This window comes from Sprattus sprattus (genome assembly GCF_963457725.1).
Source record: "Sprattus sprattus genome assembly, chromosome: 1".
Lineage (NCBI taxonomy): Eukaryota > Metazoa > Chordata > Actinopteri > Clupeiformes > Clupeidae > Sprattus > Sprattus sprattus.
Window position 1 is genome coordinate 39228183 of NC_137920.1, and position 22751 is coordinate 39250933.

General features: G+C 45.1%; 2 protein-coding genes across 4 annotated transcripts in view; both read right to left on the reverse strand.

The window, feature by feature from the left end:
• The window catches only part of rhbdl3 (rhomboid, veinlet-like 3), a gene marked incomplete at both ends in the record, with an annotated part of 33386 nt that extends 32863 nt beyond the window's left edge, over positions 1-523 (reverse strand). For all 3 annotated transcript variants that reach the window (XM_080854461.1, XM_080854460.1, XM_080854459.1), the window contains one exon: positions 404-523. In XM_080854461.1, coding sequence (XP_080710587.1) covers positions 404-523 — 120 coding nt within the window. The remainder of the gene's footprint in view (positions 1-403) is intronic.
• A 9473-nt stretch (positions 524-9996) lies between these two features.
• The window catches only part of LOC308373167 (trinucleotide repeat-containing gene 6C protein-like), a 41700-nt gene continuing 28945 nt past the window's right edge, over positions 9997-22751 (reverse strand). Inside the window, exons 6-22 of the mRNA XM_080848582.1 lie at positions 21457-21675; positions 20986-21152; positions 20633-20710; positions 20136-20193; positions 19585-19727; positions 19184-19330; positions 18514-18666; positions 17402-17521; positions 17115-17198; positions 16446-16683; positions 15930-16076; positions 15415-15606; positions 15039-15188; positions 13610-13819; positions 13309-13382; positions 13047-13186; positions 9997-12750 (exon numbers count right to left, since the gene is read on the reverse strand). Of these exons, the coding sequence (XP_080704708.1) occupies positions 12336-12750; positions 13047-13186; positions 13309-13382; positions 13610-13819; positions 15039-15188; positions 15415-15606; positions 15930-16076; positions 16446-16683; positions 17115-17198; positions 17402-17521; positions 18514-18666; positions 19184-19330; positions 19585-19727; positions 20136-20193; positions 20633-20710; positions 20986-21152; positions 21457-21675 (2735 nt within the window). The 3' untranslated portion in view covers positions 9997-12335. The remainder of the gene's footprint in view (positions 12751-13046; positions 13187-13308; positions 13383-13609; positions 13820-15038; positions 15189-15414; positions 15607-15929; positions 16077-16445; positions 16684-17114; positions 17199-17401; positions 17522-18513; positions 18667-19183; positions 19331-19584; positions 19728-20135; positions 20194-20632; positions 20711-20985; positions 21153-21456; positions 21676-22751) is intronic.

The following is a 22751-nucleotide window of genomic DNA, read 5'->3' on the forward strand; positions in this document are numbered from 1 at the left end:
CTACTTTCTGATGTGAATCAGAAGACTGTGATACAAGTTGAATACAGATACGAATAGTAAGGCCTAGAAAATGTAAATACAACCTTCCTGGCCAAATTTCAGTGTGCTATTGCTTTTGATCTTCCTTGCAATACAATGACTGGGTATTCATTACAGTTAACTTGGCCATGACAATCCCCAATGAAAATTCTAATCAGTGAGGTTTCCATGGAGAACAATATTAAAAAAGGCTCTTAATGGCCAGCTTATGATTATCTAAACTCTATTTGCCTATAGTTGGTTAATTGGACAGAGGCTATAAGTGAAACTATGAATGCACCAAGGAAACCATTGGCGACCAATTGAATTCTTATCATAATAGAATGAATCAAACACTGCATTAACGATCAGCATCTTCACTTACATCCTCTGGGGCGGCGGGGAGGACATCGGTGCTTTCCAGTACCTCGATTTCGTCTCCCTCCGCGTTAGCTGCCACCGCCGGAGAGGAGTTTACCTGCACGTCCCGCGCCCCGTCTGGCATCGTCAGGGAAAGCTCCTCACAGTCCGCCACCTCGTATTAAAAACGTGCTATACAAGTCCCATTCTCCGCTCTTCTTTCCGAGGCAGGCTGTGCATATAGCCGCTCATGTGGTGCACACAGTTCTAGTTACTTAACTTGAGCGAGTGACAGATTCCAAGAGGACCGATGGGCATTTTTAGGAAAGATCTTTGAAAAGGTTGGACAGACTACGTCAACAAAATGCTGTCAAATACTTCGTTGTATGGTTATCCCGCTGAATTATTTGAAGAGTTTTATAGGGAGCGGTGAAGTTCCATGCCAAGACATAAAAAGCTGCGTATGTCCTCCTCACTGTAACAGAGAATATGAAAAATTGCCTTTAGGGGAATTATTCCCATATTCCCATATTCCTGCTGTGACTTTAGTCGTCGTCGATGGCTTTAGAATCTTCATTGCGACAAAATGAGGCAGCAATCCAAGTTTTCGGCGTTCGTGGTGACATCACAGAATTATCCAAATAACGGGACCGTGAATTCCTGATATGACTCACCTGCAAGCGACACCACACCACCATGAGACGCGTGAAATTGCGATGCGAAATAGTCACCCAGTGTAATATAATTATATGAATAAGACAGTTTATTGACTTGAGCTAACTGAAATGTGATAGTTCCAACAATTCAGCAAAACAACGTAAAACGAACATATGAAACTGAACATACACATGCCTCATTTGATGACAACTCCAAACGGAAATCTGCCAATTCTTTCCTTTCAAGGAGTGATAACAGGCTACGTAAATTTATGGTGCGTCATTGTACCTTGCTGTTGTTTACCGCGGCGCTCCTCGGATGGCTGCCCACCTCTCAGTGTCTCGGAAGCGCTCGGGTTCAGCGATTCCTGTGCACTGGCCAGCGTCCAACCAGCTCACAGGCAAAGTTCAGCTCGTCCACAGATCCGAATCATTGCCGCATACACACGCCCGCGAGGGACAGCTTTTTGGCTAAGAGGAAGAAGGGACACCCGCCCCCTCCCTCAGTGCCTCATTAAGGAACACCGGTTTCCCCCGCTTATGCTCCTTTCATCACATCGAGTGCTCATGAAGGCTATTGCTTGAGAGAGAGCGATAGAGGTTAGTTGTGTTTCAAAGTAATGCCTCTCTCACCTCGTGGTTTAGGACTATATATCCTGCCAAACACTTTACGCACACGTAACTCAAACAGTGCCGGATCTAAAGACAGGCTCTTGCTGCTCAAAGCCTGTCACAAGCACCAGTAAAGTTGTTAAAGACCATAGCTCTCCTACTCTGTTCGTTTAGCGAAAGTAATTGGACTCTTATCCTAGACAGTAGGCTATAACGTCTCAGAATGGAGGGCCTGAGCTATACAGTAAAAAGCCACTGACCATTCATGCATTCAGCGGTTTGATCAAAAGAACTGTGGGCAAATATGAGTCCATCTCTGAAATAGGCTAATGGATCAGCTTGACCAATGATAAACCAGGATACAAATCTACCAGGACACAATTCATTAAAACTTCACGTGGGAATTAATCAAGAACTATTTCCAAACTAATGCTTTTGAAAGGCCTATAAACAAGGAACTAATATTCTGTACTCTTTGTAAAACATTTATCACTTATACAAAACCCTTGATGTAGTGAGGTTGAAAAGAGCGTCATGTTTTGTAGGCTACTAAAATAATTATGAAAAACTGACATTACATAGTAGATCATCTAACTGTAGCTTTAGGCTGTATTTAGACAATCAACACTTCCATTTTAGTCACACAATACTCCTACTCTTTTCCTTGGTATTGGGAACTTACAAGTGGGGGTGGGCTTTCTCTTGCCAAAGGACGCTTCCTCAAGAGCACACATAAGAGAAATAAAAATTAAAAAATATATTTTTGTAGATTTGGGGGTAGGCCAAATAACCCTAACCTGAAACACTAATGACCTCATCAATACCCGTGATGCAGGATGTTTCTCTCACATTCAATTTCTCCCACATTTGGTCACACGATTACAATGTATGTTGCATTTCCATGGCAATACATTCAACAGATGTCTATTTTCAACTTTGGCATTTTTTTATACACCTACACAGTATTTTAAGACGGAACCCTGCAGCCCACACAGGTTACCAGAGATCTTACATAATGTGGACACTGAAGAATGCCCAACAAAAACACCACTGTTCCATACTAATAGCCTTCCTCAATTTGAAGGGCAAAGAAAACTAGAACTTGGGTTCTCAATGCAGCATCATATTTTCCGTAATAAAGATCTGTCAAAGAGCCAAAATAATCCATACAAAAAACTGCTTACTCAAATCACCTCATTGTACCCTCACAGGCCAGCGGTGTCTGCGTGCAGGTGTTACCCATCTAGGATAGCTAAACATAGAAGCACGAAGCTGCAGGGAACACAGTGTGAATATCTATTCGGGCATTCCAGTAGCTTTTAGTGTACAATTATGGCTATAAAAGAGGCACAAGGCACTGCTGCTTAACACTCACAGTCTCTCAGACTGAATAAGCACACGCCATCATCTTGTATTGAGGCAGACAGGTGGTCATTGGATGCTCTCTGGTGTGTCATTCAGCGAGGGGGAAACGTGCGTGAAGAAACAATCATTAGCATACTAATAGTGACGGCAGAACGGACACGCCAGGTGAAAGTCATCTCCGTGGCCACAGTGCCAATTTCACAAGGCGAAGCGCATGATTCACATCATTACTGATGCTCGTTAATGAATGTGTCTGTGGCTTCACACTGGGCTGTGTCTGGAGCTGATATCATCAGAATGCATAGGGCTGTCGAGTGCTATCGTGTAACCGCCCCCATTATTGTGTATATTTTAGCTGTAAATGAAATGTGACTGTGTTCTGTAATGTAGACCCTAGTGACTGTAGAGACTAGGCGGAACTTGTCAGGTGTTAAAATGGGCAAAACTCGCTTTAAAAAAAAAATCATGTTTAAAATCATCCTGAACTCTGCAAGGCCGATGCTTACGTAGAGTCAACTGTTTTGGACTGATTATACTTCATGAAATGGACGGCTCAGCAGTGCCCCCCTGAGTGAGTTAAGCTCAGAACTGGGGGTGAAGTTCCACTTTAAACTTGCTTTCTAACTATGCCAGTGGATAAGAGTAGGCCATCATGTCATGATCCTCTAGTTGTCTGTCAAGTGTTGGTGCTGAAAAAAAAAACTCAGCACACAGCCCTGGCTCTGTAAATAGGAAACGAACATGACTTGGGCCAAGAATTAAACAATTAGCAACCACAATCAAAATGGTACTTATTTGATTGGCTGTTGTGCTAAAATCTCAGCAATCTTTTGCAAAACCGAATCGTGTTTAACCATTCCAAATTCTTCGAAAGCTTAATGGGAAACAAGCATAAACAGTAATTTAGCTTGTTACGGGCCCACATGGAATAAAAGGATGTCACTGTCCACAATGTGAGAGCAGAGATAAAAAAAGAAAAGAAAATTGGCTTGGCACACACTGCCATCTTGTGTTTGCCAAGTGTACTGCAGGCCAATTTTAAATGTAAACTAAACGTAGGTATTTTCATCATCATTAGACATTCTCCTTGAACAGAAATGTGGATATATTACCTAATTACATTCTCAAACGCAATTTAGAAAGATTCGCAATTTCGAATTTTGTGGCAGCAGGACATAAATTAGGAATCCTGTTTTAAATTGTCTAAGTGAGAACTCAGGGCCTATCAGTTATAGGCCTAACCCCAGAAATGTGAGGAGCATGTTTCATTCCATCCACATTTGGGTAAGTCTCAAATATGATGGGAAAACAGTGATTGGAAAATGCCTTCTAAGTGTTGTGTTAATCAATCTTGGTTTTGTGTATGCACTGGAGACAAAGTAACATCAAATACTAGCATCACTTGTGATCTTGGTCATTTCAATATAGTGGTCATGAATTGACTATAAACTATTGTTTCCCAAACGTAAATTCCCCAGATAGAAACAACATTCCATAAGATGTTGTGTTTAGATCAGGTTTATAATGAAACAATACTGGGCCAAAGCCTCTGTGCGTTGCTGCAGTGTCCCTCTTGATCATGCAAAAACACAAAGCACACAATATTTCAACAGCCAAGAGAAATTGCAGTTTATTTATTAATATAGGCCGAAAGAATCTCCACCGCACATGGAAACATATTTCGGTGCAAGTCATTGACAATCACATTCTATGAGGAGAAAAAGGAAACAAAAAAATAAGAACATTTAAAAGCCAGCAACGTGTTTTTGAATCTCGGGTACAGACGTGTTCCTCGAATTCTCTTCACAAACTAAAAAAAAGGCATAAAGCAAACTTCCTCCTTACTCCATTTACCAGAAAATGCCTCTCCCTCTTTAGCAGACTCTAGAATCACGGATTATTCCAGAAAACCCACAGTGCTCAGTTTTGGCAGAGGGAGATGCTCGAGACTTCAGAGAACAAAACAGAGCGACACTATAACTCTTATCTGTATACGATACTGAGGGGAGTATGGAAATGAACAGACAAACAAAACAAAAAAAAGCTACTACATTTGAGCACAATAAAATTACCCCCTCCCCATCATAAAACAAAACAGCCAACCCCCACAGAGCCCACCCCCCAATAATAGCAGGTCTGGACACTTCTTCACCTCTCCCACTTGTGCATAGATCAAGATCCTTTACAGCCAGCTTAGCCTCCTACTCTACCTTGTCTCAGAAACTTCCAAAAAACGTTCCACAGAATCTCTTTCATTGAATATCTGCCATCTAAAGAGTCGACAGAGGAGAGAGTAATGCACAATGATCCCCATTTCTTTAATTTTAATAGGACCTTCGAGAGAAACAAACAAAAAAACAAAAGTGCACGTTTAAAATGCACAACTGCATGTCCTTACACCTCTTCAACAATCAAAATCACTGATAACTGCGTTTGAATGGAAAGCAATGCCTACATAGATTCTTCTTCTCAAAGTAAAGCACTCCACTTACAAAGTAAAAAGGACATTACAAGTCTATTATTTGGTAGATGTGTAACTGCTACGGATTTTAAAAACAAAGGGTATGTTCATCTTCAAAAATCCATAACCTTTCAGTGCTTAGAGTTGGTTTTGTCATTTAGTATAATTTTTTCTTTTTTCCACTTTTCTAAAATTCCATTTTTTCTGGTAAAAATTAATGTTAAAATAGTGGAGTTGGGACTCTGGAAACCCTGGCCTTCCTGAGACAAATATCCACATCCATTGTGAGTGTGCAAGATAGTGACAGAAATATGTTGCTTTTACAGAGAAAAACATCATAAATGAAATTACAAAAAAAATTAAAACAGACATACATCGTAGGCTTAGATAGTCTGTTTACATCAACAAAAGTCAAATTCAAAGCAAAAAAGTACGACACAAACACTGATCAATCCCAGAGTTCTGAAAGTAGCATAAATCTTCAATTTGTAAAGTTTTTTGTCATTTTTCTTTAAAATGGAAGATGAACTTTGTCCTTTAAACATTTTTCTTTTGTAAATCAACATTCCCATGATAAATTCATTTTATTTCTTGTGATCTTCAAACACATGAAATGTTTGTAAACGACAGGTGGCTTTTTACGATAAAAAACCCGATCATCTGCAAGAACAGAGGCACCACTGAACGGAGTCCTGTTGGTCAGAACCTCACATTGCCCACATCTCTGCCCACATATCAATGACATAAACATAGGGATCTCTAGACTCTATACAGCTAGCTATGGCCACAGTTCATCATTTCAGGTCTTTTTTTTTTTTTTTTTTTGTACATTTTGTATTTTTTAACTTTTTTTTGTTCTTTTTAAACATTTTTATGTTTTATAATTCTGAACAAAAATGGTGCAATACTCAATGGATAACCCTCGTTAGGGGCTATTCAACAATAAAAGCCACTATAAGGTAGATAAACATTTTACAGGTTAAACATTTTACAGATAGAACAAAAAACTTGTTTTCATTAAGTCCTTGAGTAAACATTAACACGTGAATTGTCATCGCCTCCCCCCAGTACTTAGTCTCGTGTTCTCTACGATTAGCTGAGAGAGGGGAAGAAGACACTCAGTGCAACGTTAGATAACATCAGAATATAGTTTTTGACAAGCCAAAACAAAAAAATTATAATAAAGAACAGACACAATACTACAATATACTGAATGGATGACAAAATAAACATGGGCCTCGGCCCGCAGTGAACACAGTCATTTGAGTGTGAATGTACACTCCGCACACACAATCATTCAAGCACACAGTATAATGATTTTTTTTTTTGTATTTTAGTTTTTTTCATTTTACATTTTAAACTAATGCTGAACTTTGAACTTGTCATCAATACCTCAGAAGTGCAGAAGTCACACTCACACAAAAAAGTGTTCACATTATGTTATTGGCGCTTCTTGATTCAAGTATTGTAACATTTATTTCTTTTTTTTTTGTTTTGATATGTTTATGATCTTTATCTCTTCGGGAAAGAAAGTATGAAAACGTGGGAGCTGGGGGAGAAAAAAAATGAAATATGTACACATACACAAAGGAATTATGTATTGTATATGTAAAAACCAGCACGTGCATATCCCTCTGAGACGGGAGCGATTTAGTCACGTGATCCATCAAGTATCAGTAAAACCCCTTCCCCACTCTTTCCCTCATAACATTTATTTGTGGGGAGAAATACATATTGCTCGTTTTACATTGTTTATTCAATCCAGCTTCGAAGTTAAAAAGGGAACATTTCATAGATTGAAATCCATACACATCAGTGATGCACGTCACGCTTCACGTCACAGTTAAGCTGCAGGGATCATTTCCCAGTGCTGGTAGGTGACCAGACAATACCTGGCTTCTTGGGACACGGACACTAAGTGGGGACATTTTTGAGGTCCACTGTTAAAACTGGACATGACAGTTTCGAACAAGGCAGTTTTCATACACAGGCATTTGTGATTTTTGTTTTTCTTTTAAAAACACTTTTCTTCTGAGATGCAGGCCTTTTAACCCCACTTATAGTTAAGACTTTAAAAAAATTGTACCTGTTCAAATGTATCGTTCCCATCAGAGTACTGAGGGAAGAGAATGTCGATACAGCGGGACCCGGCCAGTCGTGGTGAATGGAAATGTTACAATTCTCTGGGCCCTATTATGTCTCGTTTAAATGTTTTTCAGGAGAAATGAATACGACAAATACAGCATCCACAAAAAGGCACCCCGGTCTGAACCCCTCCTGGTTTCTCAAGAGAGGCAGGTTCACAGACAGGAGACGTTTCAGTATGAAGTGCAGGTTTTTTTTTTTTTTTAAACATACATATTTTTTTACTCATTAACTATTTTTTGTCAAAATTCATAAAAAAATGCAATTTCATTTTTGGTATTTAAAACAAAAGAAAACTAAATGTACCAGGGATAACCCAAACAACTGTGCACCTTAGCAGAATTTTGAACCCCCCCCACCCCCACCCCCATCTCAGTTGACAGTTCAAGCTCAATGAAAATGGGGTCTTTCTCAAGACAGGAAATAAAAGAGATTATCTCGAACGATCAGAATGAGGTTGTTGCTCGACGTCGGCCCCCGACTCCCCACCGACATGATGCCTCCCCAGAGGAGTGCCAGAGGTGCTCTGCAGCAGGACAGGACATTGGATCCATCCTTCTACCCATCCGCCTAGAGCCAGAATGGTTGCGGAGAAGGGGGGGGTGTGTCGTCTCAGTTTTCTAGGTCTTTGTGTTGGCACGTGGAGTCAGTGAAAACCGAAGAAAAGTAAGTGGACATCTTGTGAGCCCAGCAGCAAAAGGAGTGGAAAGAATGGGTCCCTTTCTTTTGATTGACAACAGATCCCACCAATCCTGTGGATAGATACAGCAGGCCCTGTAGGGATAACATCTAATAGGACCCAAGCAACAAGACAGACTTGCCACTCCTAAACATGGTAGCTCTATGACACCGTGCCCCAAACAGATTCCCCCGCGATGCCTTTAGTATATAAACATACTTAGCTTCTTAATATATTTGTGTTGTTTCCCCCGCCCAGCCCTGAGATCAAAGCTGATGTGAGATGTTTTTGTTGTGTTTTTTTTTTTTTTTTTTTTTTTCAGCAGAGTAAACGGTGACATATCCTTCCTGTGGAACACCTGATTTGGAGTGAGCAAGAAAGAGAGCATCATGGGACCACGTCGTAATGGTTTCCCCCCGATGCTAAGGAGCGGGGACAACCAGGGAGGTGAGGGGAGCAGCAGGGGGTACGAGTGAGAAATGAACAGAGAGGGGTGGATGCACACGTGCTGGAGGCAAGAGGAGGGCTCCACCCGCACAGGAGGGCCGTAGCCTCCACAGACATGATTGGCACGTTGTGGTAAAGGGCTGCCATTGAGAGGCCGCCGCCGCCGCCTTCCCCCCCTGGCCTCCTTGCCCCCCTTGAGTCTCCTTGGCTTTGCATAGAAACAGAAACAGAAACCCCGCGTCTGTTATGTGCCTCTGGCTGGGAGGCTCCAAGAGAGTCGCTTCAAAGGGAAAGGGCACTGACCGAAGCAGGCTATTCACAACGAGGGACGTTTTTCTCTTGTTGGTGAGGCTCGAAGGACCAGGTGCTAGCGGGACACGGGCTAGCGAAGAGCAAGGCTAACGGAAAACGTAAAGGAGGATGGTAGCAGCTGCATGAGGGAGTGGGTAGGGGGGAGTCAGGGAGATGTCTAACACACACACACCCACACACACACATACACCCTCACTCACTCACTTAACATTCTGACACATTAGTCTGAGAGGCTACTTGACAATCATCAGATACTACTAAAATTTTTATGAAAACACAGCTAAAAAAAAGCATGACCATTTAAGGTTCAAAAGAAAGGAACAATCAAATATGGCCCGTAATATTGATCCGCATTGTGCATTCAGTACACAGGACAGACAGACAGAGGCACCTCTTCTAAAGAGAGTTTCTGCATATGAGCATTGAAGGTAATTGTAGGCAGTTACCTTTAAAAAAGACCACTGCATGGACACAATAATAAAATCATGTGAAAGCAAATGCACATTGAAAAAAAAAGAAAAAAACAGAACAGAACAAAGCAAAACAAACTGGCATTTCCAGAGATCGGACCGTCTCAACTTCCAGCTAAAGTGATCGTCATGTGAGACAGTAAAGAGGTGGGAGGGGAGAACAACACAGAGAGAAGAGGGGAGCGCCTGCGCAGTGGTTCTGTACGGAGAGAAAGAGGAAGAAAAGAGAGATAAAGAGAGAGAGAGAAAGGGGCTGATGGGCCTGGGGAGGACCAGGCTGGGCTCGGGGTTGCTTGCGCCGGCTGCCTGGGAAGAGGTGCTGCTGTGGAATGTCAGACGGCCTTGCGCTCGCTCAGTCTCCACAGCAGAGAGGCACTCAGTGGGCAGACAGTCAGCCAGGTCGACGTGACGACCCTACCCCCCCCCCATAAACCCCTCGCATCACCACTATTCCCCCTCCCCCATCACCACCACTGTATCCAGGTAACATTGCATGTGTAGCGCTTCCTCCAGATACAATAATCCAAAGGCTAAGAAAGACCATTTTGGAGTAACAGTGACATTCACTTTTTGATATATAGTCAATGAGGAACAAAACAGCTTAGAACTGAAACAAAAACACACTGCAGGTTTTTTTTGTTTGTTTTGTCTGATTGTAAGATTCAGTCTTGTTTTTCCCTTCATCCTGACACCAGTTCATGTCATCTTTTCCTTTTTTTTTTGTTTGTTTGTCAGAGTCTCTGGACCCCGAAGAGGGCCAGCAAAAAACAAAAAGTATTTGTTTTAAATACAGATACAGTACAAAAAAAGAGCTAGGAGTTGCCTTTGAGTTTTTTTTCTTTGTTTTCAGTTTTTTTTTGTGTTTTTTTTTTCTTCTTTTCAGTAACTCTTCCAACGTTGCGGCTCCCTTGTCTGATTTATTGGCATTGCAGGCGGAGCTACCTTCTCTTCATAAGTGCTATGATAAATCCCCTTAAGTTTTTTTTTTTTTTTTTTTTAATGTAGTCTCTGTTGTCTTATGTTTGTACCAAATGCAAGGAACACTCCTTACCCTACTGCATTGGGAGAAACCCCTCTTATTTGGTATTGTGCCAGTTGTCCAAACCACAAGACCCTTGTTCGCTGTGGGGACAGTCTCTGTTGGGGCGGGGATGAACGAGGGAGGGAGGTTGTGTGCGATGGGGGAAGCCTCTGTTTCCTTTTTCCTTTTTAGCCAGTCCAGCTTCCCCCAGCACACCACAACACACGGGCTTATGACAAGTCTCTTCCTCTCCTCCGGCGATCTCTGCAACACCCAACAGTTGCAGGCGGGTCACAGGCTTGGGTTGGGAAATGAAGTTCATAAGGTTTCTGTAGTTCTCATAAAAACACAAACAAAAACAAACAAATATGTCCTGCTGTTCAGACGAAGAGCAGCTCAAAACGAATCAATCAGGAAAACAAGAAGCTCAGCTTGGTTTCGCTTCAGTGAGGACGGAAGAGTCAGTGGCATATATTGCACAATGCATCACTTGAAGGTGGTTGTGTTGTTTGCTTTTTTATTTTTTTGTCCCTTTCCTTGATGGACCATATGACACGGAGGACAAGGATACATGAATGCATGGGGTTTGATTGGGTCCGTCGACAACTGTTAGGCGCGGTATGGTATGAGGAACGACCTTTTTTTTCTTCTTCTTCTTTTTCTTCTTCAAACAGTGGTGCGTGGACCCAAACGGTCAGGTGCCTGAAGACGCTTACTCAACACTTACTCAACACACGGTCCACACTCAGTTAGGTTGACGTGCAATTTGCTCTCAGCTTATGTTGCAATACATACAATTGAACTAAACACCAGCCAGGTTACGCCAAAACATGTCGCAGTGTAGATCCCTTCTGTCGCGGGAAAGTCTGGCAAAGAAATCGAAAGCACTAAAAAATACAAATGTTCTAATGGGGGTGTGATTGGTCTTGCTCACAGGATGCCCACAGCTGAGCTGGCGTTGTTCTTCAAACGTGTTCTGGTCCAAACCGCTGGCTCAGGTATGGGACTGTGCAAGTTTTCAAAAGGTTTCTTTAGTTAGTATTTGTTTCAAAACAAAATGCTTGAAAAAGGAGACCTGGAGAGCACTTAAGGCTAATATCAGTTCAGTCAACAAAATAGTACGAGAAAAATAACACGATGGATAAAACTTCAAGAGCCTTTTTTTTCTCCTAGGCCACAGGGCAGTTAGGAAGTCTGTCCTTTTTTTTGGGAAAAGGGGATTCATGAGGTGTTTTCAGAGTATCTGAGGTGTGGTTTTGGGGATACCTCTTAAGATTGCTTCTCCTGACAAAAAACAACGGGCAAAAAGACAAAAGAAGATATTAACTTGGAACATTTGTACTGAATGTCGAAAAATTCAAATACTTTTTTTTTTCAAAAACTACACAGAGAAACTTCCAAGGCTCATGTTTCATATTGATTCTACCCTCTTCATGAGTCCTTCCGCAACGCACAGAATTGGAGGGTGTCCTCGCTCCTTGGATGCCGGAGCGAACATAAATAAAAACTCCGGAGAGGGAAAGGGGTGAGCAGCCTCATGTTAGCTCAGCCCTCAGGGTTTACAGCTCCACAGATAACTGATTATCGCCACATTGATTTGCTTGGTTTTTGCTCCATGTTTCATGTTTTTGTTGGTTTGTTTGAGATCAGTCTTTTCTGTTTTTATTTGTTGTTGTTGTTTGTTTTGTTTGTTTTGTTGTTGAAATCTCAAAAGTATGTTTACTTAGCATCTCTGTGTCCAGCGCAGCAGCAGCAGCAGCGGCCGCGGTGTCGGCAGGGCACCTCCTCCCTACATGGACTCTCCACTCAGCAGGTCCCCGGGCAGCAGGGTGTTGATTGGGATGGGGCTGCCGATGACGCGGGCGTCGTCTCCGCTGGGCGGCCCCCACAGGCTGGAGTAATGATGCTGCACGCCTCCCCATAGCATGTCGCCGCCACCGCCACCACCAGCAGAGCCTCCGGAGCTGCCGGGAGCCTTGTTGCCGCCGCTGCCGACTCCTCCACCACCTCCACCGCCGCCGCTGTTGTTACTGTTGCTCCAGTGGCCGTGGGAGGCGGCCTGCCCGCCCATCCGCGTCTGATTGGTTCCCGTGTTGGCCTGCCAGCTGGAGGGGGGCGTCAGGGACTGACCTTGTGCAAAGAAGCGGTTGACCTCCTCCTCGCCGGCAAACTCAGCCAGGATGGTGGTGTTTCCCAGCACGCACCTGGACAAAGGAATCGAGGGGGAGAGGGCACACGGAAGTAGAAGAGACGTCAGTGCTTCTTACTAAGAGAACACGTGGTCTTTCAAACACGTTTCCAAGAGAATAGTAATGTTCAAGACTCAGTTCCCCTAACAGTAATGTGTCCTCTCTACAATAAATAATGTTCTTCTCTAACTACTGAATGAAATACTGATAACAGAAACCAACAGCGCCCCCTAGCCACATCTTGTGAATGTCCTATGTGCATATGCCTGGGGGACGGGGGTGGGACAGTGTCATCCAGTGCTCTGACTCACATGTGCAGGGACTTCTGGGCTTTGGCGGTCTCCTCCTTGGAGCTGTAGCGCACCACGGCGTTGCCCTGCGTCAGGTTGAGGTGGAATGTAATGAGGGGGCCGTGCTGCATGCACAGGGTCCGCAGGGTGGAGCCATCGATCTGAGGGGAGGGAGAGGACACATACAGGGGGGTCAGCTTTCCTTTCAGTACATTTCATCATTAATGGTTAGGTTTTTCAGAGCGTGTTTAGACACGTGGAAACTTTATAGGTATTTATTTACCTGAGGCGTTAAGTTCCTCAGCACCAACCAACTGCTAGTCCTGCTGGAGCTGTCAGTGCTCCAGGTTGTGCCCTCTGAAAGGAAGACAGACACACGGTTAGTGTGGTAACCACATGAAATATCAAACGAACTAGCAAATGAAAGGTAAAAAAAAATCTGAAATATAAAGTCTCAACCACAGTTATAACTACTTCTTATTTTTCCAAAAACGAGCACATTGACACTCAAGTGAGAGAGAGAGGAAGAGAAGAAGAGAGAGAGAGAGAGAGAGAGAGAGAGAGAAATAAAGAAAAAGGCTGACCTGCGTAGGAGGAGCTGTTCCAGCCCAGGCTGTGGCTGTGGCCTCCCCAAGTGGACGAGGGCTTGGAGTTGGTGAGGCCGGGCGGGGGCCTGGAGGGGGCGATGTTGTTGCGGGCCTGGGAAGGAACCTTCCAGAGCTCGTGGGACAGCGAGGCCTGGGGGTGGGCGATGGGGCCGGCGGACCAGGTGGACTTCATGTCCAGGAGTTTACCTGGCAGAGGAGAGAGAAAAGGTGGGGGAGAAAACGCCATGTTACCAAGGGGACAAAACTAAGAGATGAATGTTAAGATGTGAAGCGTGGGCATCCGACCAAACAAGGGGTGGGTGGGGGTCTGGGAGTCTCGAGGAGAGGGGATACAGGTCCATGATGAGGGGGAGGGGGGAGTGGGGGGTGCTATTATTTGCCCCCCAAAATATGGGCAATCATATCACACAGTTTCCTCATCCGAGTGATGAACAAGGTCAAATTCAACAAATACGGGTGAGGGACTCGCTATACTTGAAAAAGAGGTTTCAGGTGGATCAGTATGAAAACCCAGACAACAGCAGAGCACCCACACACCTGTGCACACAAGATACAAGCAGGATAAACAAGTTTCAGGATCTAAAGTGCAGTTACGATAGTTGTCAAAAGGACAACGTGCTCCACACAACACCCACACACTCAAGTACATGATACTCCAGATTTACTAAAGCCCATAGGATATGGAGCGAAACAAGCCAAGACCATGACCAATTCCTGACTACTGAGGCATAGAATTGGATTATCCCATGCAGGCTTCCATCAGGTCCAAGCTTAAGGCTTTTGTAAATCTGGTGGTGAGAAGTACAGGTCTTTGGCTGCCACTGGGAACTGGGGAGGGGATGGGGTTGTTCAGGCTTAGCAAGGCCACAGCTGGAAAGGTCGAGGAGGAGGGGAGGGGGGTAATTGTGGGGGTGGGGTTGGGGGTGTACCTGTGGCATCCTCCCCATCGGGGGAGGACAGGCTGAAAGAGCTCGTGAAGCCAGAGACTGGCCACTCGCTCGAGGCGGGCAAAGGGCCGCTCGGTGGGGAGGTTGGGGACGAGCCTAAGACGTCCCCATAAATAACGGCAGCAAGGATGTGAGGGGGGGAAAGAAACATGTGACCAGAAATTAAAATAAGGTGGAATAAAAGATGAACAGAATACACTTCAAAAAGAACCATATCATAATCTGATGTGAGTAAACTATACATGAGATAATGAGAGTAAACTGGTTAATGATACAAGTGGTCAAGTTTCAACTCCTGGAGTGTTTTTTTCAGGCTTTAAAACTTGGGTAGAAAGATCTAGAAATATCCAGTGCCACCTGATGTCATGATCACAGCAACACTAAAAAACTTCTGCAGGTGACCTGAGAGCTGACCCCTCTCTGCCCTGAGGAGCTCAAGCGTTTCTCCCTGGCCTCACCTCCACTGCGGTCCCGCTGGAGGTAGCGATGGACGTCCTGGATGTTGGTGTTGATGGTGGGGCCGCTGGGAACACTTCCTGGGGTCATGTTGGGGTCGTTCTCTGGGTCGATATTCTGCAGGCCCTTCCAAGGCACCCCAGGGCAGAACTCTAAAAGACAGGAAAAACAAACCATGACTTAGCATCCCTAACCAGTTAAAGCATGGGCAGAGATCCAATGATCTAAATAAGTCAAACCACCTCAGAGCATTCACATAACTTATGTATATGTTTTCTCTTTTTCTGAGGTCATTAGCTATTGACTCCAGTCACTCTTTTCTAAAGGCTGCTAATGTGGCGGCACATCTCTGGGTTTGTGTGAAACTGCGGTGCTCACCTGGTGGCCAGCTGATGTTGTTACCATTGGAGATCTTCTCAGTGGGACTCTTGCGCTGCTGGGACCAGCTCTCGGGCGGCACCAGGGGGCTGGTGGGAGACTCTGAGGTGGACATCAGACCGTAGGGGCTGTAGGAGTCATCCATGGGGGTCTTCCCAGTGGGACCATGGTTGGGAGCTGGAGGAATACCACCTGGAGATTCACAGACAAAACAAAATGAAGCAAGACTGCGCCAGATTCGGTACGGCAACACATGGCAGAAAACTCAATCCCATGACGGCGATAGGTACAGCCCAGCAGTGCAGGAAAAACAGGGATCAAGTTAAAAACCCGTAGGACTGAGTTTCATATAGAAGCCTGAAAACATTGAGAAGATTGAAGCTATAATCAATAAACAAATAGCTCTCGAGAGTAGTGTCAAAGGCTATGACTGCAATAAATAAATAAAACGTAGCAAGTTATCTAGCAGCGAGAGCTTATCTGAGGCGATGACTCAGTCGGCTGAAGGTGCCTACCATGTTTGTTCAGGCTGGACTCCATGTGGCTATCCATGGAGTTGGGGTGTGTCCACTGGGAGAGGCGGGACTGGGGCTGGGGCGGTTCCTTCATGCTCATCCCGCCCACATCCATGCAGTTTACATTCATACTGGGGTTCAGGCCAGCTGAGAGGAGCAACAAGGCATTTCAGTGAGCTACACTCGTGCACTATTTCAGTGAGCTTAATGGTTCATGGTCCACCAAAGAAAAAAAACTAAAACTAAGCAAATCTTTTTGCAATTCTGCAATTCTTAGATCCTTGAGGCAATATTAACACGGTCATCCAGCATTATTGTGTATACACCATACTTCTACCAACTGGCACAGCTAAGATTGTGTGGAGCTAAAAAACAAAACAAAAAAAAAACAATAATATTTATAAATATAAGTATAACAATACAAAGTGCACTCTGCCAGACGGTATAGCATACAATGACATGCCAAGCCATACTGATGAGACACGTGGTGTGTCTTGGCACTGTTGAGGGACTCACAGAGCGGGTAGGTGCTGTAAGAGTTGGGAGAAGACTGCGGCTCTTTGGTCTGCAGGTCGTTGAGGCCTGAGGCCTGGGGGTGGCCTGGGAAGGAGTCCAGGGCTGATTTGCCGATGGCGGATGGGTGCAGGCCGGAGTGGGGAGAAGGAGGAGGCTGCTGCTTCATCAGCAGGGCCTGGGCCAGCTGACGCTGGTGCTGTTGGATCTGCTGCTGCATGTTATTGATTGTACGTGCAACCTGCCAAGAGAGAGGGACGCTTGTTTACTCAAAGGCTACTTCAATTCTAGGAGTAGGAGTCACCCAAAGTAGAGTGTTTCTCTTTCATTTTCATTCATCAAAACTCTTTCATTTTTCCCTTTAACATATTCTGTAAATGTTTTAATGTTTTTTTGTTTGTTTTTTCCTATGTTTAAAAAATCCCTTAATATGTGTATTGTTTATTGTGTATGTTTATTGCTGACATTCCTGGTGGGTGTAAACCTACTGGGCAGTAAAAACCTTTCTGATTCTGATTCTAATTCTGAATTATCTGAATATTGAAACTTATTGAAAAGTTAATGGTGCTGCGTGTGTGCGGATACAGTTAGCATCTATGATAACTGATGACAATCTGAACTAGATGGGTTTGCTGAAGGAGTAATTGGGGTTTGCTGAATGAGGAAACTCACTTGCTGCTCTTGTTGTCTGATGGGGCCGGAGACACTGCGCTGAGCCTGCATCATCTGCTGCTGGATTTGTAAACGCTGGTACGCCTGAGAGTGGAGAGAGAGAGAGAGAGAGGGACAGAGAGAAAGGGATAGAAAGAGAGAGAAAGAGGGATAGAGGAGAGAGAGAGAGAGGCCAGGAGAGAAACATTAGTGCAATCCAAGAGCCTATCTGAGATCCCTCCTCATCCAAACACACACACTGCTCATGTCATGGCACACAGAGGCTCCTTATGGGCCCACTGACTCACCATTTGCAGTTGCTGGAGTTGGTACAACAGGGTCATTTGTTGAGGGTTTATTGGTGAGGTTAAAAGTGCAGGGTTCAGGCCAATGTTTTTTGCTGCAAACTGCAAGAGCTGTGCTTGGACCTGCAGGTGGAAGGAAACAGAGAGGACTAATGCAGCGGACCATCCACCTCACTGCCTCTTCAATCTGCACACTTGACTTCAATCTGCACGCCTGACACAGCTCTGGCTGACTGGGGGCGCAATCCTCCAGAAAGGAAAAGCCTCAGACTTATTTTTGTTCCATCTCTGAGGCTGGGCCGAGGCTGTGGCCCAAACGGCCTCACCTCAGCCCCGACTCAGCCCCGTCCCACTGAACAAGAGACTTTTGGAGTGGAATACAACACGACAATAACACCAGAGACATTTACAAACAGAGTGGTAGCGTTGGCTTTAGGTTGCTTAGAAACTGAAATGACTCATCTTGCATTTGTAAAGAAGAGCTATCAACGAATAAATCAAAACAGAATCAGGTATACTGTTTGCAACAATTTCATGACATTTAAATGTCATTATCATTTCTTTAACATGTACATGGGCGACCGTTGCTAATCACTATTTCGTAGTTTCTAGCGTTGATGTTCTGTTTTTCTGAACGCCCCCAACACTACAGCTCCTAATGGAAACAGAAGTCAGAGGTGCTGAAGGGAACAGCCCCATCTTCAGTGGGAAAAGGCCAGAGGACAAAGTGTGGCCACAGACTGATCAAAATGCCCCGCCACCAACACCAGAGACAGACCACAGGTCACCAAAACCATCTGTAGAGATTCGTATTCCCATCATGCACAGTAGTAGTAGTCGCAGCACTACCAGTATGTGCAACAGCTAATGAATGTCTGAAGATGTCTCTTACAAAACATGCTGAGGGCAATACAACTTTACATAAATGTCAGCTTGTGAAAATGAAAAGTAAAGCAGCCGCAGGCTTTGTGAGTCTGTCTGCATTCGCATACCTCGGTGTGTGCGTGCGTGTCTTTGTGTAAGTGTGTGTGTCTTTGAGTCTGTGTGTGTCTTTGAGTCTGTGTGTGTGTGTGTGTGTGTGTGTGTGTGTGTGTGTGTGTGGCCCTGGAGCTGACCTGAGGGGAGAGAAACTGAGGCACTTGAGTGCGTAGAGTAGGCTGGGAGGAGCTGAGAGGCGGCACTGACGGCTGAGGGGGCGGAGCCTGTGGCGGCTGCTGCAGGGCCCGGGCTTGTGCTGCTCCGCTACTGCCGAACATTCCATTCTGCATCTGAGGGAGAGAGAGAGAGAGGGAGGGAGAGACAAAGAGGGAGAGGGAGAGGGAGAGAGTGAAAGAGAGATGAAGAGGGAGAGTAAGAGGGAGAGGAAGAGAGGGAGAGAAGAGGAAAGGGGGAAGTTAAACAATGAGACAGAGCAAAAATGAAGGGAGGGTAGAGGATGAGGTGTGTGTGTGTGTGTGTGTGTGTGTGTGTGTGTGTGTGTGTGTGTGTGTGTGTGTGCGTGTTGAAGGAGGACTAATGGTTCACAGGAAAATCCTGAACTTCAGTTTTTAACTTGAAGTTAAGATTTCATGAACTCTGTATGGTCTGCTCGCAACGTATGCTGTCAGTTTAAAAAATCATTCATTCATTTCTGGAGGAAGGTGTAAGGAGTAAAATCTGGAGGTAAGGGGAAATATTCAGCCAGCTCTATGAAATATTCCTCAGGAAACAAACAATTATCAGCATTAAAACTAATTTTCAATCTCGTTCACAAAATAATAATAATAATGATGTCCGCTGACTCACCTGTCTGTTGTTCAAGTTTTGCATGGCCAGCCCCGAGGAGACCCCCACCAGACCGTGGCCAGGGTGGCTGCTGTTGGCCATGGGGAGCTTCAGGCCGGGAGAAGGCATAAACGGTGAGGTCGGTGTGTCATCCGACAGCCCGCCGTCCTGCACGAGGGAAGGGCAAAAAAAACCGTGAACATCATTGAAGTGAATTATTGATATATTCATGAGTATGAGACCTGAAGACAGTGACCTTCATTTAAACTGGTCAGTTTCAAATACATTCAACTGCATATTTCAATTCATTATACTATATATATATATTTTTTTTTTTTGTATTATGTCACTAGGGGGTGAATGATCAAAGCAGAGTATTATTGCTGTTCTGCTCGTCTTTGTGGAGCCTCCAGATGACCGACCTTGTCCAGGAAGGGGGCCCGATCCGAGGAGGAATCTTTGGAGAGGGCCTGGGGACGGCACACCATGGGCTTGTTCATGCCGCCGTAGTCAGACATGCACATCCCCCGCTTGTCCAGTTCGCTCTTCTTCTCCAGCAAAGCGCCTGGAGAGAGATGAATATCAACATTAACCACAGGAAGGATTATGACACACACACACCCCCACACCCACCCCCACAAAAAAACCCACCCCCACACCCACACCCCCACACCCCCACACACACACACAGCAGGCTGATTGCACATGACTCACCGCCAGGCTCAGTGCTACAACGAGGACAGAGCCTGGGGCCTGAATCAAAAGCTGAGTTCTGAGGAGAGCACACAGTGAGCAGCATGCTGGGAGACACCTACATGAGTGGGTTTACACTGAGCTCAGGTTTACACTGGGCTGGGGTTTACACTGGGCTGGGGTTTACACTGGGCTGGGGTTTACACTGGGCTGGGGTTAACACTGGGGCTCGGGTTTACACTGGGACAGACAGAATAGGCTGTGCAGAGGAAGCACTTACTCATGGCTTGATCAAGATTCATGTTGTTGCTCTTCAGAGCCTCCTCGGCAGGGTCCCTCTGTGGAGAATAATTAACATACAGACAGAGGAGGGAGGGAGGGGGAGAGAGAGAGAGAGAGAGAGAGAGAGAAAAGAGGTCAATTAGAGAGAGAAATCAGGAGGTCCCAGCTGACACGTAGTCAACATGCTTTTTGGTGATCAAATGACATAGCACACATGCTGTATTTATGAGCACAATGAGGCAAACACAGCAAAATGCCTGACGTGACTGGGATAAATGCGGGTCTTTTCAAGTAGACGGCAAAGCAACCTTCACAAATGGATGCGCTCTGACAGACAGGCCTTGAGATGAGGTTACAATTCAATCGCAGGAGACTCCGCACACGCTGTGTGTTTGCCAAGACAAACTGACGAACGCTCTAAGGAGGCTCTGCATGTGTGAGTGTGAGTGTGTGTGTCTGATAAAGGCAGCGAGTGAGAGTGAAGTTGTGTCTTACCGGGAAGCCCATGTCTGTGAGCTGTTTGATCAGGCGGTTCATGATCCAGGTATCATCCGGCTTGTTGGGCATCTTCCCCTGGACACACAAAAAGGAGGGACAAAGGTTCAGTTAGCAACCTTTTATATCACTGATTTTGTGGTGTTAAACCTATTCACTAGTAAAATTAGCTCTTTTCACAGTCCACCATTATTGTTATTCTTGTATCCGTTACACCAGATTTGACCTGTACAATTTGAGCAAAACAAATAAACAGCTGTCTTAATAGGTTTCAGAATCATACATATTAGCGTTAAATGAGCCTAAAACATGCATTTCACTTCAACTCTTTTCCATCAGTTTCTTCCCCTCACCTTCAGTGGAACTCTCTTGGGCTGGTTGCCCCAGGAGTTACCAGAAGAGTTGCTCTCCTGGGAGGTGGGGCTGTTCCACATGTCCCCGTCATCAGCCTCCCACTGCCCGCCTGACATGCCCATGTCCTCCCCTCCAGACCCCCAGTTGTCTTGCATAGATTTGGGGGCTAGTATGGGCAGACAAACAAGACGGTGGATGAATAAGCAATGTATGCAGAGATACGTCTGTGTCCAGCATCCAACTTATTTATTGCAGTGATACAGTCTAACCACCAGATGTCACTGTGTCCCTGCAAGAGCAGTAATCACACACTCTTCCCCCCACACAACACAAATGCAGAAACAACCAAGATGAAGCTTGTACCCTTTGATGACCTTGACAGTGGAATGTGTATAAAAACTCCAATAGATGTTACAATCTAAGCAAACACAAAAACAAACAGCCTTCTGTTGAGAGCTCTCGATGATTACCTTGCTTGCAGGGGGCAGATCCTGGTGGTGCGTTGCCCCTGCCATAGGGTCCGGCAGGCTCGTGCCCTCCTCCATCTGCCCAAGTTCCACAGCCTCTTTGAGGCTTGCCCCAGGCTGCCGTGCCGTTGTCCACTGATTGGGTTTTGGGGGCTTGTTCGCCCCAAGTGGAGGGCTCGGGCTTGGCCTGTTGGGCCTGAACGTTGGGCAGATCTCCCCAGCCTGATTGGAAAGGACACGAGGGAAAACGCATTATGCACAGCCCTTTTGCAACAGCCCATTTCCCACTTAATGCCACGAGGACACGGTGATCAGACTACTGGACCAAGACGCTCCTGTAATTCTCATTTCTTCTGCTTGAAGGTCATTTAAAATACTTAATGACATCTCTGCTTCAGAGTTCCTAGCCAATGTGCCTTGTGCAAAATAGGTCCACACAAAATCTATACAATATTAGTAACAAATAATAGCGTCTTTGAAGATTCAAATAAAGGTTAACTTAAAAAGATAAACAGGCAAATGCTGTCACTGAAAGGTTTCAAAATCCAGATGGAAAAGTTCAGGATATCAACCAAGACTTGCTTGGATAACTACTTTATCCTTCTTTCATGGCGCCTTTGGCCTTGCCAAGCACAGAAATAGAAATGCTTTCATGGATCCGACAGCAGGGGTTTTAAGACCCGGCCCGGCTTGGCCAAGAGAATCTCAGCCATGTCTATTTAACTCCTGGCCAGTGTCCGAACCAGTTGGCTGAGACCAACTGCAGTGGCGGCGGTGCCAAGGCCAGAAATCACGCCTGGCATATACCATTCTACTGAAGGCAGGGGGGGCACTGGGCAGAACCACAACATGAGCCCCCCCCCCCCCCCCCCCCCCCCCCCTTAAGAATGTATTACAGATCTCAACAATTCCCTTTAAACTCCCCCCCTCCACCCGCTTTGTTATTCTCCAGTGAGTTTATGAAAGGGTTTCCTGTGCACTACATGCTAGGACGAACTTAACAGACCATGCCTGAGGGCCTCAGCAATGTTAGCGCTTCGGTATTATAACTGTGCTGTGAGGAAATAAAACAAACAAATTCACAACACACATTCCTCCATCCCACGACACACTCACACCTACGGACGGGAGCAGAGGGCAGGTGCAGAAGTTGACAAACAATAGCTGCTTACGCAATAACTGGCAAAAGTTGCAGAAAAAACTGCCACACCATGCAAAATATTGCATGTGCAAATATATGGGGAAGAGTTACAACAAGTGTAGTCCTCACTTGCAAAAGGATACATTAGTCTCCGAAA